This window comes from Anser anser (genome assembly GCF_964211835.1).
Source record: "Anser anser genome assembly, chromosome: 15".
NCBI lineage: Eukaryota > Metazoa > Chordata > Aves > Anseriformes > Anatidae > Anser > Anser anser.
In genome coordinates, this window is record NC_139736.1 from 4,449,511 (window position 1) to 4,468,755 (window position 19,245).

Genomic DNA, 19,245 nt, shown 5'->3' on the forward strand with positions numbered 1-19,245 from the left:
GCAGGGAGACAGCAACCTTCATTTACCCTCTTTTAAAAGGCTGGTGATTGCTAGGTCCGTGTAATAATGGATTAGAAGGCCTCTATGTTTAATACTGTATATAAGAGCAAGTACCTGCCCCTCACAAGTCTGGGTTACAGACACTCGGCAAAATAATCCACGTAAAGATAGGTTTTCCATGCTCCTGCACCACATTCTTCAACAAATCAGACATGCACTAGAAGAGTTCAGCAGAAATAAATTATTTGGCCTAGTCATGGTTCCCATATCTCCAATAAGACCTCATCTCGTGGGAATGATTATGAGTTCCCTATTAACCCCCTTGGAAACTAAACTGCTCAAAGGAGGAGTTAGGATAGAAGTAAGAGTTTAAAAGTCAACCTCTTCTCTCCCTGACTCCTCTAGGATTTCTTTACTAATACACAAAAAAACATTTGAGACAGCAGATTATTTTTCCAGTAACAGCAGCGAGACAGTTCAGAGATTTGTCAAATAGCAGCGTTGGATTGAAACATTTTTCAAAAATATCAGAATGTTTTTTAAAATTCAATTTTTCTAATGACATAACACTTAAATTCTGTTACCTAAAAATCTTTGATAAAAAAATGCCTGTGTTTGCAATTGCACATGCTAAAACAAAAAGTTGGTGGTACATGGCCAGAATAAAGATCTATCTAGTCACATTTCCTCCCTTTGAAATTCTCTTGTCCTTGCTGCTCAGACACAAAACGCAAGAACAGCCCAATGACAGAACACTATTTACAACTTCTCAACTCCATTAATCTGTGCTTTAGCCATTTCCTGAGCTACACGTTGCATATACACAGCTGTGTTTAATAGTTCATACAGGATTTTTCTTCCATAAATATGCTTAACATTTTCTAAATAATCTGTATTTCTGATCTTAACAACTGTCTGGACCCACAACATCCATGGTTTTGTGCTTTCTGAAAAAGTACTACCTCTGTTTTTTTGTACATTTCCTACATGAAAACTTATTTGGGTGCCTCCTCTGCTTCTTGAACTAAGCAATACAGAATCATCTACTCACCTTTCTACATGGCAACAGCCCTTGGGTCATCTCTTTCACAAAGTGTTCCAGTTGGTTTAATTTTTCAGTATTCAAAAACCATGGTAGACCTCTAATGATAATAAATCCTACTTTTTGGTACATTTTCTAGTTTTCCTATATCCCTTTCTATAGTAGAACAATTAGAATTGTGAAAAGGTTTTGGGATGGGGGTGTCAAGCATTTATACAGTGGCATTGTCTTATTTGTTCTATTCCTTTCTTCCCACTACCTAGCATTTTGAGCCACTTCTTGGCATGGAACTGAGGTTTTCAGAAGACATGGCTTTTCTGCAAAGTAATAGGTAATTTCATCTCTGTCAATAATTTCATGTGCCAGTTTACTGTCCAGTCAGTTCAAATCATCAGAACCCTCTGACTCTTCAGTGGTTATTTTTAATTTTGATTATCTTGGATAATTTTATATAATCAGCAAATATTATCATCTTACCATTCACCCTCTTTTCCAGGGCATTTACAAGTACGTTCCACATCACAGACTCCTGGGGAACTCCACTGACAGCAGGTTCCAGCTTTGAGAACTAAGGATTTGTTCTCTTTAAAAAGCTATTAATTCACAACAAGACCTTGTCTCTTAAAACCTGATAGCTTCTTTTCTACAAGAGCCTTTGGTAAGAGACCTCATCAAAGGCTTTTGAAATTCCAAATCAACCAAAGCATCCTCACACATGCTTGCTGATTGTGCTAACATGTTTGCTAAGCTTCCCTCTAGAAAAGCACTGTTGACTCTTCCTTACATAAAGCAAAAAGTACTGAAATCATGATGCAAATAAAATCAACATGAAAGAAAGAATATTTTTATTGGCTCTGATCTGAAGAAGGAACCCATCCAAATAAGCCATACGTTTTACCTAAGGATCTCAAGGCATGTTTATGTGTACTGCCTGCTAAACTTAGAGTCAGGGAAACTGAGACACCAAGAAGTTAAGCAGCTTGCCAAAATCACGCAGCAATTCAGTGACAGAGTCAAACCTTCTCTAATCACAACACTGTGATGTCTCCTGTCTTTCTGGAGTGCTAAAATAGGATGTGCTTCCATTTCTCTGGAAATAAATCTTAAACAGCAGTTTGTCTTGGGTGGAATTCTAAACATCTGAAGGCTTTTATGCAATTAAGACACCCGTCAATTAAAAACTGCCTGTAAGAGTGTTCTGCAGGAAGACTATTAACTACACTTAAAAGTCAGAGCTACTGACAGCACCTACAGAAATTCTGTAATTTTTTAGAAAAGAGGGCATTTGAACTGTTGAAAATAATGTCTGTTTGCATTTCAAATCATGGGTTCTGAAACCATAGTCTTACCTCAGCTAATTTATTGGCTCAATACGCTAATGTTTGCTATGAAGCAATTTATGGCAGATTTTCCAAAGGCAAATGCCCTCCCCCTCCTTGTACCTGGATCTGGCAGAGTTAGCAATAACGCACGGACCTCAAGACGTTAAAAGCTGACAAAAGAGGCATTCTTCAGAACAGGATATACATCTACCTGTCATCCAAGGTACAATACTTCTGCACACTCACCCATTGCTTGGCACAAGATGTCCACATCTTTCTCCACTTCAGCCAAAATCACGCTCTCAGGTTCAGCAGTAAAATATGGCGGTTCTTCAGAAGAGAGAAAACAAACAGAAGTAAACAAAGAAACCCACAGCAAAATGAAAAATAGGTATTGATTAAAGACATTCATATGATGTCTCCGTAGACATTGTATTTAATGTGCTGTATTATGAACTGTCTAGCTTGTCTAAGTTTGTCTCTACTTCGAGGCTTTTTTTTTTTTTTTGGTAGTAAAAGCAACATAAAAAAGCCAACAAATTTTTGCTTTGCTGAGTATGAATTCCAAAGAGTTGACTCAATGTTCGATAAGATTTAGCATTTTGCACTGCAAATTAATACTCAGAGCAGGGGCTACTTTTCATTTTATAGGTCTGAATCATGGAACATTTTAATTCTTCATTCAGAAAGGCCCTCCCGAGAGGTTTATAAAGGTTTATATTTACAACTTAGCATTTTATAGGATAGTTTGCTTCAGTATCTAAACTGAATTCAACCTCATGAAGGCATGAAGCATGTCAAATAAAGTGCCATAGTATGTCAGAAAGCCAACATCGGAGGATAAATGCAGTATAATTAAAAAAATTCTTCTCAACTGTTTTATTTCTTGAAAGCAAACAGATTTAATGCTTTAATTGAAGTTATAGTAATAATCATAAAAAGCCACACTTTATTGTTAGGACTAAAGAAAAGATATTAGACGTTTAATTAAACAAAGACAAGATTCCAGAAACTACAGTATGCTGTCATGTTACTTTCTCTTCTATGCAGCATAAAATTGAAGAGCATCATGTCAAAGTCCCACAGGCATTAAGGTTGCAGTAATTATCATGGTAACTAAAAACTGTCATAGTCTGTTCAATGCAATTATCATCCAAATACTGTTTTTAGTAGCATTTTATTTGATTATAACTAGAATTCTATTGTAGCATACACAAACTCACTGCTAAGTTTTAGAAAATACAGAAAAGATGAAATAAGTAGCTTGTACAAACAAGTTACTTGTGTTTTCATTTCAAAGAATTCAAGGATGTTTGAAAAAATCTAGCAAGCCACAAAGTCATCTGAGCTGATCTCTCAAACCTCTTCCCCAGCCGTATGTAAAAACTGGATGTGCAGTTTGCATTATTGATAGGATGTTGGTATGGTCATAAATGAAAACAAAATCATATTATTTTACTCCACAAATATCTGCTGTATCGCTTGCCACCACCTATAGTATAGCAAGTGTTGCCATCATCATCTCACAGAGAGAAACGCCAGCAGGCACACATCAGTAAGCACCAGGACTGGACCGCAAAGCCCCCCCCCCACCCCAGCACTCCTTCCCGCTAACTACAATAAAATACTTGCTTGCGTGTACAGAACTGGGGCTTCGTTTGGGCACCAATGGATATTTCAACTCTGTATTAATTCCAAATAAAGTCAATCAATATTAGCCTTCAAAATCCTGCACTGAGGAGGAGGTGAGGTTGCAAAATAGCCTGGAATATTCATTTACCCAGCAAAACCAATAAAACAAGCTACATGATTTATTATATTCTAATAATATACATGTGTTAACATTATTGATCCTCGCTGCCTAAATATAAAGCTATTAATAAACATGCAAAAGTTGTGATTTATTGCATATGATCTCATGCATTAATCTAAACAACAAATTGAAAAGCTGAACATTTAATTGAAATTCTCTGATGGCACACAGCGCTTGACATGTTTGATCATCAAAGTTGCCAAGTCCTCTACAATGCGACTAAGTCCACGTTTAAGTCTGAATATGCTCTCCCATCGCACCGCTATCTACTAAGCCTTGTCTGATATTTGTGCTCCACTTCGCAGAATTTTAACTTTTTGACTTCCAAGCTTTTAGCTTAGTCTCATTACTTATCTGTATGTCTGGATGCACAGATCCACATCCATCCGTCCACCTTTGTTAAAACAAAATTTGAACTTTTCCTTCTGCATCAATTTAATTTGATTGAGAGGGGAGACAGAGGGGAAAGGTGGACAAACCAGCATCCAAAGGAGCAAGACAGCACCCAGACACACACACCCCCACCTAGACATTCACTTCTAACTCTGGGCTTCTTCTACAAATGTCTCTTCAGCCAGTGAGGTTCAAGTTTATTTTCTTCCTTTCAGGGAAGTCACAGAGTACACCTCTTGCACCCTCCCTTTTTATAAGGCACTCTGACCTTAACAGGCCAATTCTTAAGCTTGGCAACCTTCGGCTGCCAGCTCTCAAACTTTCTTCTAGATCAGCAACATATTCACACACCAGTGATAAATTTGAAGATTTATCTTCAGCATGGGCCCGCAGTCCACCTGCAAAGCACTTAATGTGACCTCAAAGATGCCATTAGCGCCCAGACCACTCCTTATGAACTCCTGTTGCACAGTTCCTGCAGTTACACTTGGCATATTTATACAGAGTGTTTTCCCAGTGCCTCCCCCAAAACGTTATCCTACAGTCTGTGCTCCTTCCTTTACATCCCATACAGGCTGTTATGTTACCCTCAAAGAAACTTACTATATTAAGAGATGCTTACGTGAGCTTTTCAAGCAATGAATTACCTGACAAGGAACTTGAAGTCACTGACAACTGTCACTTAGCAAATAGGACTGTGATGTTATAAAAGGAAGATTCACGTCGGCTTTTTTGAAAGCAGCAGGAAGAAACTGAAGCAGACAAGAAAGAAAAAGAGCAGGAGTAGCAGAAAGATGCAATCTAAAGGCCACAGACAGTTCCCAGAGGACTTTCAGGGTGTCAGTATGCCAACAGATATGACTTCCAGTCTTCATCAAGACCAGACCCACTTTTTCCCTTACCCTAAAGCCTGCTGAGCTCAATTCTCACAGCCACTCCAGCAGCTGGAAGCTCTGCTAAATGCTGCAATTGGCATACGAGGGGTAGGGAGGCTGAGGCAACAACCGCATGCAGAGCTCTCAGATGTTATTCTTGTGAGATAAGCACAGATACAGAAACACTTCCAGGAGCAGTTCCACAATATACTGATTGGTAACTACCTGCCTCTGCTGCCTGGAATTAGAGACAAGCCTCGATGCCAAGGCAAGACCAATCTGTAAGGGAATTTGGGGAGATCTAGAATACCTTGTGGACAATAGTGCTGTTGCATCCCAAGTCTAATAGACATGGAAAATTGGTCTTGGTGATTTAAGGCATGAGAGAATCCCAGCAGTATTGGTGCAGGTATACTCTTAGGGCTTTGTGTGAAATGAAGCGGTGATTGCCATGCAAGCTGGGCTACTTTTCCACAAGTCGTGTCCCTCATGTTAGCAACACAAAAGCTCAAAAGGTCCTTAGCAAGCTCCAGTGTGCTCGCTTACTCTGCTGGGTAGCGAGGGTCTATGGCTTCAACAGAACCCAGGCTGTGGACAAAATTAAGGCAAAACAGCTGTAGTTACACAACACGGACCACTGAAATCTAGGCTCCCCACATTTTAGATGTGTCAGATATATGATCTGCACATCATGTGTGTGCCTAAAGGCCTGTAGGCCCAGCATAAATTGCTAGTGAAAAATTCCTGGGATCTGAATTTGGGTGCTACACACCAGGTGAAAAACTATCAGAAAGAAGCCATAAAAATGCAGCAGTATTTGTAGGGGTCAGGTGGCATTCTGAAGGGGTATTCTGGTTGTCTGTATATATGACTCTATTACATATTTATAAGGCTTGGTTTGAATCACACTGTGCCAATTTGAACATTTATTGTTGTAGACAATAATCATGTGATGAAATTTAATGTGCGTGGTGAAATTAGAATGTCTTCCAAACTATATAACATGCCAGACGCAAGCCCCCAGACACAGCAGTTTCTAGGAGCGACAGTCATCTGCTGGTACCAGGTCAAACATTTGATTTAAATTATAGAATCACAGTAGTTAGAACAGGGAAGGACCTATTACAACGATTTCACCCTGCTGGCACTGCAGCATCCTATGCAATGAGAACGGGTCACATCTCATATTAGACAATGAAATGGATACTATATTGTTCGGATATTGTATTGGTGTTTAAGTGATTTTAACTAAAAGGTCAAGAACAAGCAAAGGGAAAAAGAATATTTGAATATAAATGCATGCTTTTAATAGTTGTCGAAGGTTCCGGGTTTTTTTTTTTTTTGCACTACAGAAATCATTGAAAAGATAGCCGCTTTGCAAAGCCCCTGGGAGCCTGCAAAATTTGATACTGTTCTAACTTCCCCTGCGCAGAGTTACATGGTCACTGATTTTAACATTCAAAAGATAGCAGTCAGCATCCATTACATACCCTTCAAGCTGCATTGGAGATGTGTGACCTAATCCGAGATACATACATGAAAGTCAGAAAGAACAGAGAAAGCCCCAGGGGCTCCTCCAAAGCTGAAATTCCTGCATCACTCAAATTCAGGCCTGAATATTTAAGGAGAAAATTGAGCCCTAAACATGGAAGCCTTTCTCTAATATTAGCATAAACTAATTTATTTGGTGAATATCCTATAAAGAAAGTGGAACTGCGAACTTGAGAGCCGCTTGTAGGTAACCAGGTCCCTAACTCCAGACAGCAGATCAGACTGCCTGTGCTGGGAGATGAGCCACGTTACACATGCAGGTGTAACAGATTCCTTGAAGGAGGATTTTTCTTTGCATGAATATCGAGTTAAAACAGAAAGAGATGAAAAAGGTACTCCTTGTTTCTTGCCTTGTGCATTGCATTCTCTCAGTCATGGAAAAAAATCCTGTTGAAGGAACAACTATTTTAAAAAACAGATACAATTATTACATCTGGGGATCTACGTGGTATGACTAACTCCCCTACTGACAGCTGCTGTCTGTGCACTGAAAAATCTTGTAACAGCCCAGGGAACACACCTCCTGTCTGCAGAATTGAGAGAAGGGGGAATTTCTCAGGAATGTCACAGCCAGAACTGAAGTTCCAAAAAGTCCCCTTGTGTGACAGGCCCCATGGGCATTCGGGCCCAAGGTAAAGAGACCTCTGTGGTGCACCAGACCAAAAAATTGACAACTCAAGTTTAGACGTGTCCAAAGAGACTTTATATTTTAAGTTTTCCTGAAAACTCTTTTTCTTATGTGCTATACAGGAGCACAACCATCATGGCCTTTTCATAAGCACAATACATGAGCACAAACGTCATGGAAAAATCCTTCACTCTGCTTTTAAGACATCATTTGTAGTGTTTCTGAGTTTCCAGACAAGAACCACGAGAGCTATTGGGTCCAGAGAACTGAGCACAAGGTTTTGAGGTGGCTAGCAGCCGAAGTTGCAAGTTTAGTTCAAATTCACAAACAAGAGCAAGGCACAAAGAAGGCCCTTCTGCAACTCCAGGCGTGCTCCTGGAGAAGTACAGTGAGGGAGGAATAGCCCCACAGTTCCTCTCGTAGTCCAGCCAGGTGGGCCCTCCACACTAACGTTATAACATTTCTGCTGTATTCCTGAATTCCAGAGCCCTGTGAAGCGGTATCCCTCCCACTTGATGAGAACCAGGGTAGCCTTTAAAAGAGAGAGACACCTATTATACTCCCCTGTTGTCCTATTTTCAGAAAGACATATATCCAGCTGAGATACAAAATTCTCTCTAGAAAACACCAAGATGAGAATAATATATCTACTAATATAGTTCTTTCGGGCACAAAACTGCTCCAAAAAGAAGGAAAACACTCAACTGTGATTCCACTTTATTCCAACAGTTCTTTGGATAGGCCAACAGGGCTTCAACACTCAGTTCTGGGAGATACTTCATCATACAAAGCCATTCCTTCTCTTTGTTTTCTTCCTCATTTTATTCAGATTTTACTTTCTGACTGCATCTGACTTAAAGAGCAGTATAGTTTCCATGAAGTGGAAGGGATTCATTTCTTGTTCTCTTAAGCTCCTAAAATTCATAATTTCCCAAAGAACAATCACTTAAAAAATGATGATTGCAATTTGTCGCTAACAGAACTTGCAGAACCAGAGCAAAAGAATTTAAAATTCGTTCAGTCTCCAAATTGGTTTGCTCATGAGAAGATTCCTTAAATTACTTAATCTTCAAACTGTTAGTGATAAAACAAATGTGCTCTTATCTAATCTGCAACAAATCTTCCCCAAACTGTTACTCTGCCAACTGAGGAACATGTTACCCTTTAAAAATTTATAACAACTGCAGCTAATAAAACCAGAGTTTGGAACCACCTCAGTTTATCTTTGCTGGAACAATATGAAGATGTCAGAAAGCTTTCTGCCACATCCAGAAGAAAATTGTAGTGCAGCATAAGACTACAGGATATTCTTCTTGCTCATGCAGTATTATTCTACTGCATTAGATATTCAGATTTTTTCAAATGCTTGTGTGATTTTAATTTAAAAAACTAAGATGTACTCTCAGAAGTAATATTGTAGGTCACAAATAATAATTTGAACTGAACACATGCCTTTGTACTAAGTTCCACTGCCTTCTAATAAAGCTCTTTTCACCATCTGGGTACACACTCAAATTATGTTATTTCCTTTAGTTAGGAAAGTCAAGGACTGATATATTTGTAAAATAAATAATAAAATCCATGAATAACTGAATATCTGTGATATCTTTGATGCATCTTTTTACTACTACCTCTTTTCCACCTGTTAATAGCAATATTTTTTTCTATCAATCCACAAAAGCTCCTATTACCATACTATTGAGTGTCTCTATTTGATTTACCCAAATTATTTTGAAAACAAACCTCTTCTATTAACACAAATTCATTTTTCTGTTAGTCAAGACCCTTATTTAGTCCATGCTGTATTATTCTGCAGAGAACAGCTCATTATCAGGTCACTATCAACATGTACACACTGCAAGTATTTTATGCATGCAAATGGACAAGCATACTTGAGTCTCTGTGAGTACTACTCCAAGAGACTACAAGGGACACACTACAAAAAATCCTTAGGTTCGAATCTCATCTGTACTTTCCCCTAGAACCCATTCCTTGACTAATTAAACCACGTCTGAATCCATTCAAGAACTCTAAGGCTGAATATAAGTTATGCCATTAACTATTAATCCTTTGATTTGGCTTCCTGTTTTGAATTAGAGATCCATCCTGCAGCTTGAGAAACTTATAAATAAATCTATCAGGCTTTGCTGACACATTGAGTAAACACCTGCAACTGAAGTGTCTTGTTCCATCAGAAGGAAATAAAAGTAATGGGTAACCAATTTGTTTCTGCTTTCTTTCATCTGCTTGTTCTTATCTACAGACCTTTTCATAACTTCATTCCCTGACAGCCCCCTAAAACTGGATAAGAAATAAATAAAACATCTAAAAATAAGAGAAGAGATAAGCTACTAAATAAAGGCAGCAATACTATTTTAATATCATTTCCCAATGATCGCTTCTCAGTTTTATTATAACTGTATTTAAGAATCTTTTACCTTAACTGAGAGGCTGCTTTAAGTATTGTATTAGGCTGGATCTGCCACCATAGCAGCAAAATTAAACTAGTTACAATAAAATCTTATGAATAAAGGAGAGTTTAAACCAAAACCGTAAATCAGTGAAATCCGTCTCTGCTCCTTAACGGGTAGGAAAGCTGTGAGGTAATTCTAAGAAAAGGAGTATAAAGAAAAAGACTGGAACCAAACTTCATCCAGTAGGTAATAAATACAATGGAGACACAATGCTACAAATGAACCTGGAGCACAGCTTTGTAGAAAGAAGAGCTGTTTACTCATTTAGCAGGAACTACTTTAAATTGCTTTAGTAGAATACAGACCATACAGCAGAGTCTTTACAATTGTATTTTCTGAAGTCTGAAAGACTGTAAAGAATTGTTGTGATGAATTCTCTCTGCAAGGCACTACAGAAATTCATGCGCACGAATGCTGATCACCGAGACCTGTATCATTGCCAAAGCAATACCCTGTCCAGGACATCTGCAGTTGCTACTGCGACTATTATATAAAAGCTAGACTTGACACAATCAGCTCTGGCTTATTGTTCTAAAACATTTCCTTTATCCTAAAAATACCAAAGAAACCTCTACACAGTGTCCAGTGAGCTCATTTGTGCTGTAATGTCAGAACACGACACACGTGGTAGCTAGGTTTCCAAACGACAACCTCCCTGCTACGGCAAAATTCCAGCAGGGAGGTGATAGCGGAGAAAAAGGCCAGTCCCTCCATCAAGAAAGGGCTGAAAAGCACCAATGTCCCTTTAAAAACTAAGTCCAAAGCTTCCCTTGGAGTTGGAGGTCGGGCATGTAGCATTGATTTTAATGTTGTTTTCTTCTCCCTTTTCTTCTCTCAGTAAAGACATCTGCCTGCCTGTGTGCTCAGGAATGTCCTTGGCCCCCTGACTGGCACTTGCAACAGACAACGCACAGAAGTGCACCTAAAAGGCTTCTTTCAGAAATACAGGCACTTGACGTATTAGAACTAGATGTAAGCAAGCCGGGAGTTAATCAGGATTTAATGCAGCTAAAAGCCGAGATGTGGAAGCTACACAATAAAGATTTTACTACTGTTTCCCCAACTTCTGATTAAATTTATAGTTTCACAAGAGATTCAGAATCAGATCAGTGTTTAAAAGTATCTATTTGATGAATTTATATTCATGGGGAAGAGCTGCTGGATTAATTTGGAAGATAACCCCCTTCCACCTCTTTTGTTTTGTTCTCTGAAGAGAGGTTCAAATGTAAGGTCAATGAAATATTAAAATATCAATTTTATTTCCTACTATACCTCAGTCCAGAGCCTATTTTACTAAAAAATGCAGTGCATTGAGAATTACCTATTATAGAAAGGAAGGCATTTGCTCTCGCTGGTTCCTCTGTGCTGTCTCTCAATTTTGCTTCACAGAAGTACATCCCAACATCAGCAGAGGTTGGGTTGGTGATAGTGAGTCGTCTCCCAAAACTGCTAATTCCACTGGTTATTTTTATTCCATTTCTCTTCCAAGTCATGCTTAGTCTCTCAACAGGTCTACCGAGGTTGGAAAAAAAAAAAAAAAGGTAAAAGGTCTTACAGAACAATCTTGCCTGCAGTTAAATACAGATTATAAAACTTCCTTTATCCCCTGCATTAGCTATTCAGAAATAAACATATATGTAACTTCCACACACTACTCAAGTGGCATTATGCAAGTACACCTAATTGATATGGCAATAGAAGTTAAGTACTAATAATTTGATTTCTCTAAGCAAAAGGAGTAAATAGTGTTATGGGAATCAGCTGCATGGGAAGTGCTTTCATTATAACTCAATTAGCAAGAAAATATTAACCATATCAAGAACATCTCTGCCCTCAGAGGATAAAGCAAATCAGTTGGTCTCCTATCATCTGAGGACCTCAACTATTCACTTCCTCTAGAATTCAATGCTATACAAGGCTAACTAGATGGAAACAGCCACATGCACAGAACAAATGCTGTGAACCCTGTTACGGTGCATTATGAACAGTTGAGCAATAATCACTGTAAACTAACAACATCTGTAAGAAATTACTCCATAGGAGAGCCTCCCTAATTTATTTACTAGGAAGCATAGACTGTTAATTTAAACAGTATTACCTTCTGTGTCAGCACACAATACAGCTGAAATATTGTTAAACCTTAACATAATTATTTCCTTAAGATAATGTTTGTTGCTTGAACAACTATACTTCTTTTCTTTACTGTGTACGTAACAGGTAGAAAAGTAACTCACTCTATATCCTTATTTTCCCCAAAAAATCAATGTTTAATTCAGTAATGTTGGACAAATAAGATTATTCGTAAGGTTCCTTTGAAGAGCAAGCGACATGCTGCATGCGGCTTCAGTCATTAAAATAACAAAAAATGAAAAGAACTTCCTATGTCCTTTCAAATAAAGGACAGGCCATTAAAATTAGTTACTTATAACCCCACTGCTTTTACAGTACCTTGCATTGGCCACACATTCCAGGGTAATTTCACCGCTCCCTGCTACGACGCTAGTATTCTGTGGAGGGATTACAATGACAGGAGCCGTGGTGTCAGACGGGTCTATGGCATCTGCATGGGCAGAAAAAAAAATATACTTGTGAATACTCTATACATCTGCAAACAGCAAGGACTGAAACATCTCAGGTAAAGGATCTTGTCAAGTGACACAGCTGCAAATTTCACTCTTCAGCCTCACCACCAATTTTAATCTCCTCATTAAAGGGAGATCTTCAGCAAGACCATTTTTGATGGCTTTCATTATACTGTACAAACACACTGTTTCAATACACCCAGCTTGGCATCATTCAAAACACACACAGCTCACCAGAACTGCTCCCAGATGGAGTGCAGAGGCCATTCTCAAATAGAAAGCAAATAAATTAAGCATCCTAAAGGTTTTCTATTGTTGAGCACTTTTATTTTTATCAAACACTTGCTGACTTTTATTTTTAAGACCGTTTCATGTTTTGTTTAATCTTAGCACTTCCATACCATTTCAAAAGAGTCTGCCAATACTCATGTTAGTTCTTTAAAAAGATTTTACACACTGGGGAACAAATATAAAATTAACAAAGCAGCATATCACAGCAACTTCAATCCCCTTTTCTTATCAGGAAAGTAAATAACCCAAATCTGCTACTCTTTTGTGAGGCATCATACTGTAAATAATTTAGCTTATGCAACAGTCAGCAGACATTTAAAAAATGGTAAAAAGGCTGCTTGTAAATTTTCTCTGTATACATTTAGTAAGTGAATTAAAATATCCATGTATTCATAGGTACTTTGCTTCAAGCAACTCATTTGGGAAAGAAAAATTAGCTATTTTTTAGCTTGACTAAGAGAGTAATAAAAATTTCTAAAGATACAGAATCCAATAAGCGAATTATGGAGAAAAGTAATGAAAATAAAACTAAACTGATGCAAACCCAAGCCAATTCATCAAATGTTTTCTGCAAGAGAGGCTAACCCATGCCCATTAACTGTGAAGTAGAATGGGAAACTGGCAAATGCAAGGTGTGAATCCTGATATCCTCTTTTAAGATATATCCCTAAATAATAGCAAATAGATAGAAAATTCTTTGCTTATCCAATAACTGCATGCCAAAAGCCATTTCACATTCTACTTCCCTTATTAGATAGACAAAATTTTAAGTAATAAGGCTCAAAGTTCCCAAGGTCAGCAGATCTCTGAACTGTTGAATGACATAATTTTTACCTTTTGACACTGTTGTAGTTGGTAGCAAATAGTGTACTAAGGGAGATGAAAGCATATAGAACAATTTTAAAATTTCAGGAATACCACGTGCACACCTGCATAAATTCAAGCATTCAAGGACGGTGCTTAAGGAAGGGGTAAGCACATACCTATTTCTTTCCATACATGTGCTCTGTTGACCTGACACAGCACATGTATTACAGCTTGCATAGGATCTCAGAAACCAAGCTTGTAGTAGATTTTAGGTCTGTTCAGCAACATTCCTGGAAACACGACATTATCAGGTACCACATCTACTTTCTAAGAAGATTTCCATGGTGCTCTTAGAAGTACTCATGACAGTAATCTTCCAGATAGCAAATGAAAAAATATAAACCAAGTGCCAATCAGATTAGCAACTTGTTACTGATGAGAAGAAACCTCAGCATTACTGTTCACCATTATTTCTGCACAAGATGAAGGCTTACAACAGTAAACACTAAAAGATCAACAAACAAGTTGCTAATTTGGCAACAATCACCTCTTATCTCCATCTGGAAAAGAGGAAAACCACTTGTTCAGCTTATCAGCTCCCCTGAAGAATGGCTCGACCACACCAAAAACAACCAAAGAACAGAAGCCAGCTTTGTTGTAACCTCTAAGAGTTCGCCACATGGGAAAAGCTCTTTGTGCAGTGAGCAGATAAGCAGGAGAAATAAGAGAACTTTCCTCTGCCTGCAACCAGGAAAACATGAGGTTTCTTTGACTTAATTGCTAACCATAGCAAGAATCTAAACAAGGGATGTGCATTTATTTATTATTTTTTATTTTCTTTTCATACCTTCCCTGAAACAAGTCTATTAAAAGCAGTCTTTTGATAAGGATTTTGAGTGGGTGAACTAATAAAGATGTTACACTGAGAGCTCACCGAAACAGCTATCACTTGGATTCTAAGTAAAATCCTACAACGGCAGCTGCAGATATGAGCATGAATATAAAACTACATTTCGAAGTATTACCTAAACACTACCTAGACAGTATACATATTCCTGTTTCATATTCAAAGGCTGTTTAAGTTTCCCTTTGTGGCACAAAGAAACCACCACCTGCTGTAACTCAGTCCGGCCCAATCCTGCTAAATAAAACTCAACAAGGACGTTCCCACGGCTCCTCGTGCAGCTTGCAGCTTTGTTTTGTGGCTGGTCAAAATATCAAAGGAGGAATTTAGTCTTACTTTACAGTAAAAATCTCAATAGGGCTGAAACATGGGATCTGCGTGTCCACCCCATCCTTTCAGAACCTCACTCCTTGGAAGAAATCCACAGGCTGGATATTAGAGCAGCCAGGCTCCTAATCTAGATAAGGAGTAGCACTGTGATTTGGCTTCCATGATGTGATGCAGCAAATCAGACTTCAGCCTGGCTGTGGAAGGTAGAGAGCTATTTCAAACAATCAGATAATGAAAAACTACCCAGCCTTCTACGTTTCTTATCCTTCCTGTCACTAAGCCACTCCATCCCTCTCCTACTTCCCAATGTACAGCACTGACGTGATTTTACTTGACTGGTGCTACACTGAATTGCAATGCAGAATGTCACTGTTAGTAAACAGGTATTTTCTTTGAGAATCCTTTGTAGAAAACAATTGCATTTTTTCTCTTCTTCACTACTCCTTCATTTATTTATTTATTTATTTATTACTTCATCAGACTCTTTGTTCTCTGTTTTCTAGGTCCTTGCCTCTGCTGTTTCTGCCTGCCTTTTCATCTCCTCTTCCTCTGCCTCCCTTTACTCAGGCAACTTCTCTGCCTTCATCACCGGTTATTTCCCTTCCCTCAATCCCACGGTCCCCAATAGATATTTCACATTATTAAAAGGCTGCTCAATTTCTCATGAATCCTTTATTTTAATGATTGAGCTTCAATCTCTTAGATTTATATCCATTAGTAGGAACTATTTATTAAAGACACTGAAATGTGAGAGCCGTATGGATGAATACAAGGACATAGTTATAATAAGATGAATCCACTGTTAGGGGACCACCATTCCCACCCAAATTCCATTTTTTTTCCTGAAATATAAGATCTTTCCTTTCTATCTGCTTTCTGAGCCCCTTCTCTCTGCTAAGAAAGCAGAGCAACATTAGGGAAAGACACTGACCCCAGAATTGCAGCCAAGGGATGCCTAACTATTAGACATAATGAGTCTGTGGGAACTTGTAGGAAGCTGCAGAGATGAGGAGGAAAGGCACTGAAGATCACTTAAGGGATGTGCTTTTAATCTGATTCTAGTCCTGAAGAAAAGACTGGACAGAAGGACTGCCAAAGGCAAGAGTCCTAATCCAGATACAGAGCTTTCTCCAAGGAAGGGCTCTCTGCTTTATTTCACACTACATCTATTTCAGCCACAGCACTCACAGTACTTCCAGTCTTTCCTTTGCTTCTAAACTCTCTCATCAGACTGCCTGAATTATTACTGCTATCTCTCAGGGCCCAAGAACCAAAATGCTTTCAGGACTGGCCTCAACCAATCTCTGAGGCTCAAGGCAGGGAGGAACTTACCTCGGAGCTGTTTCAGTGTTCCCACAACCAGCTGTTCATGAAGCAGTTCCTGAAATGCTGCCATTTACAGCCCAAAATATCAATGTAAACTGGCACCATATTATTTTTCCATATTAAACAACAACAAGAGAGACAAAGGAAAGTGAAAACAGAAAGAGAAGATCTGGGTTCTTGCTGTCCCTCGGAACATAAATTCCCTCAAGACTGTGCAGAACATATGGCAATTCTGCACCAAGCAGATATATTGAGGGAAGAGAAAAAAGGGTGAACACCTCTTGCATGGTCTATTTCTTTTTATCACCAGTGGCTGCGTATGACTGCACAACTGTGATCTTGGATCACACTGAACTTCCCCTTTTTCCCTTCCATCTGACCAGGAATGAAAGCTGTCCCAGGTGGTCTGTAACATTTTTATTTTTTTTTTTTTAATACTCGTCTGCTGTAGAATTTTTAATTTGTTACTTAAATATGACAATTATGTAGACTGCCCTATCATCTCAGAAAAGTCATAATCAGTGTTTCTATCTCCCTATATACATTATCATATGAGGCTCAAGGAACTTTAAATATTACGATTTACAATTAAAAAATATCCCAGACTTTGTCAAAGCCACTTGGGTGCTTAATTTTCCCAACAGAGATGAAATCTCACTCGGGCCATATGACTGAAGATACAAAATGTGCTTTCCCCTTCAAAAATGTATAAACATCAGCTCCTTTCCCAGGTCTTACATTATGGCACACAAAGTTTATCTACATCTGTGTTTGCTGTGCAGAATATTAAGAGCATTACTTCATGGATGCTCAAATTCTTCTCAGAGATACTGTGCCAACCAGCCTTAATAAAAGGTGAGAGAAAGCGTTTATCTCTTGAAAAGAAGTAATAGCTTGAGCTCAGACCTGAGAAAAAATGGCAAGTCTTATTTTTGAGGCTGAGATTAAATTGCTTATAGGTACCAACCTGTTGATGACAACACAAACGAGGTTACCATGAGCAAGAGGAGAGAGAATTGCCTAAAGAAACACCCTCATTTACATGGCATGGGGCAGAGTCCGGAGCATGATGTCAACTGCTAGTCATTCCTACTATCAGTCTTAGTTACTACCACAATTACTTCTCAGTGTCTTCTTGTCAGTGAAGAAGGAATTTCACCGGACTCAGTTTCCAAAAATGGATTTACTTCTTTATGTTAGGAAACTTGTCGAAGGGAGAAAAACACTTTGCAGAAAAGATCACCAGTATACTAGTACACCCTCCAGCTACTGGAGGAATTAAGTGCTTCAGCAGAACTTTGAAAACAATTATAAATTAACCTGGAAGAAAAAAAATTTAAAAAAGTTTGCTATAAACTTCCTACAGACTTTCAGACTTGCATTACATGCATTAGTGCCTTCTCATTTACTATGAGCTTCGTTTACAAAATTATGGATACTTTTATTAGAAAAAAGCAGAATAGGAGATGAGTCCAATACAAATAGCAAAAATATTACATAGTAAGTAATTCAACATTATGGCATCAAGGATGTACAGTCAGCCTATGTAACATGGAATATGACAAAAAAAGGAGAAAAGACACTCACATGGCATCTCAAGGTTGCTCAAGGGGAAAAAGACCTTAAAAATACAAACTATCCAATGGAATAGATTTCACTTTTTCTGTAATGAATTAATTCCTCTTTTCAGTACAAGATGCACAACAGGAATTGGATCCCGATCAATAACAGATTAATTTCCCTTCCCCTTTGCAGTACAAGATGCACAACATGACCCGGAGCCTGATCAACAGACTAGCAAACGCTGACAACCACCTGTCAGCCCACAAGAGAATCATTACACAAACACTAAAAAAAAGGGTATTTATCAATCATAAAACTCTACCCTAAAACACTGCTTATTTGTTCCCTACTTATTTGACTGTCTATTAACAGGTTATGCAATGAGAGAGTGTTAAGATAATGACTGTTACCATTCCATGTTCTCACTTCTTTTCTAGCAAGGACGGTATTAATTTTCAAGAAAAGGGAAATGGGTGATGTTGTTGTACACCACTGTGTACAGTACAGGTCTCTGCTTAGATCTCCAGACAAAGAAAAATAACAGATTTTCCTGCCTTGATCACATTTGTTTAGTTTGACAAATAAAATTAAAACTCCAGATGGAGTATTTTGAGACAAAAATATGTATTTATAAAATAATTAGCAATCTAATGACATGGATTTGGTATTTGAAGAGTTATTATGACTTGTCAGTACTCACAGATATCTTAAGAATTCCCAGACATGTAAATATTATTTCTTATCTTCAAACTCTTGAGAAACTGGACTCTAGACTGAAAATAGTAAATAAGCAACAACATATGAACTTAGTTTTGTGGGTCAAATTTACAGGGAAAGCGGCCTAGTTGTTTGAATCAATCTCAGCAAGGGGATTCTTATATATACAACCTTTGTCTTGATCCAGACATAAGGCATGGTAACATATGAATAAAACACCAGATACGGAAAAAGTTTACAAAACACAGTACTAGCAAAACAAGGGAACGGTCTAGGTCACTTATATTTATTGACCCAATATACTCCTGTCAATGTGACTAAGCTTTGCCCACATCAGATCAAATATGATTCATTTCCACTGCAAGTAAACAAACAATAACTGAATAATAAAATTTAAAAATTTTATTTTTTTATTTTTTAATTAAAAAAACAAAAACAAACAAAAAACAAAAACATCACCAAAATACAGCAAGTAGATCACAGATTGAATATTAAATACATGGTGTGTGAGGGGGGATATGGTGAAGAGCAGCAGTTGCCAAAGATTTCATCAGGAACTGTTGAGAAAGCCTTGCCTAAATTCATCTTGGCTGAGTCACCCATGCCATAAAGCACTCAAGTGTCTGA

The 19,245-nt window shown here is 38.2% G+C and overlaps 1 protein-coding gene across 9 annotated transcripts in view; it reads right to left on the bottom strand.

The window, feature by feature from the left end:
* The window catches only part of SDK1 (sidekick cell adhesion molecule 1), a 395,409-nt gene that overhangs the window by 144,441 nt on the left and 231,723 nt on the right, over positions 1-19,245 (bottom strand). For all 9 annotated transcript variants that reach the window (XM_083799697.1, XM_083799700.1, XM_083799699.1 and 6 more), the window contains 3 exons: positions 12,547-12,658; positions 11,420-11,610; positions 2,611-2,694 (listed from right to left, as the gene is read on the bottom strand). In XM_083799697.1, the coding sequence (XP_083655823.1) occupies positions 2,611-2,694; positions 11,420-11,610; positions 12,547-12,658 (387 nt within the window). The remainder of the gene's footprint in view (positions 1-2,610; positions 2,695-11,419; positions 11,611-12,546; positions 12,659-19,245) is intronic.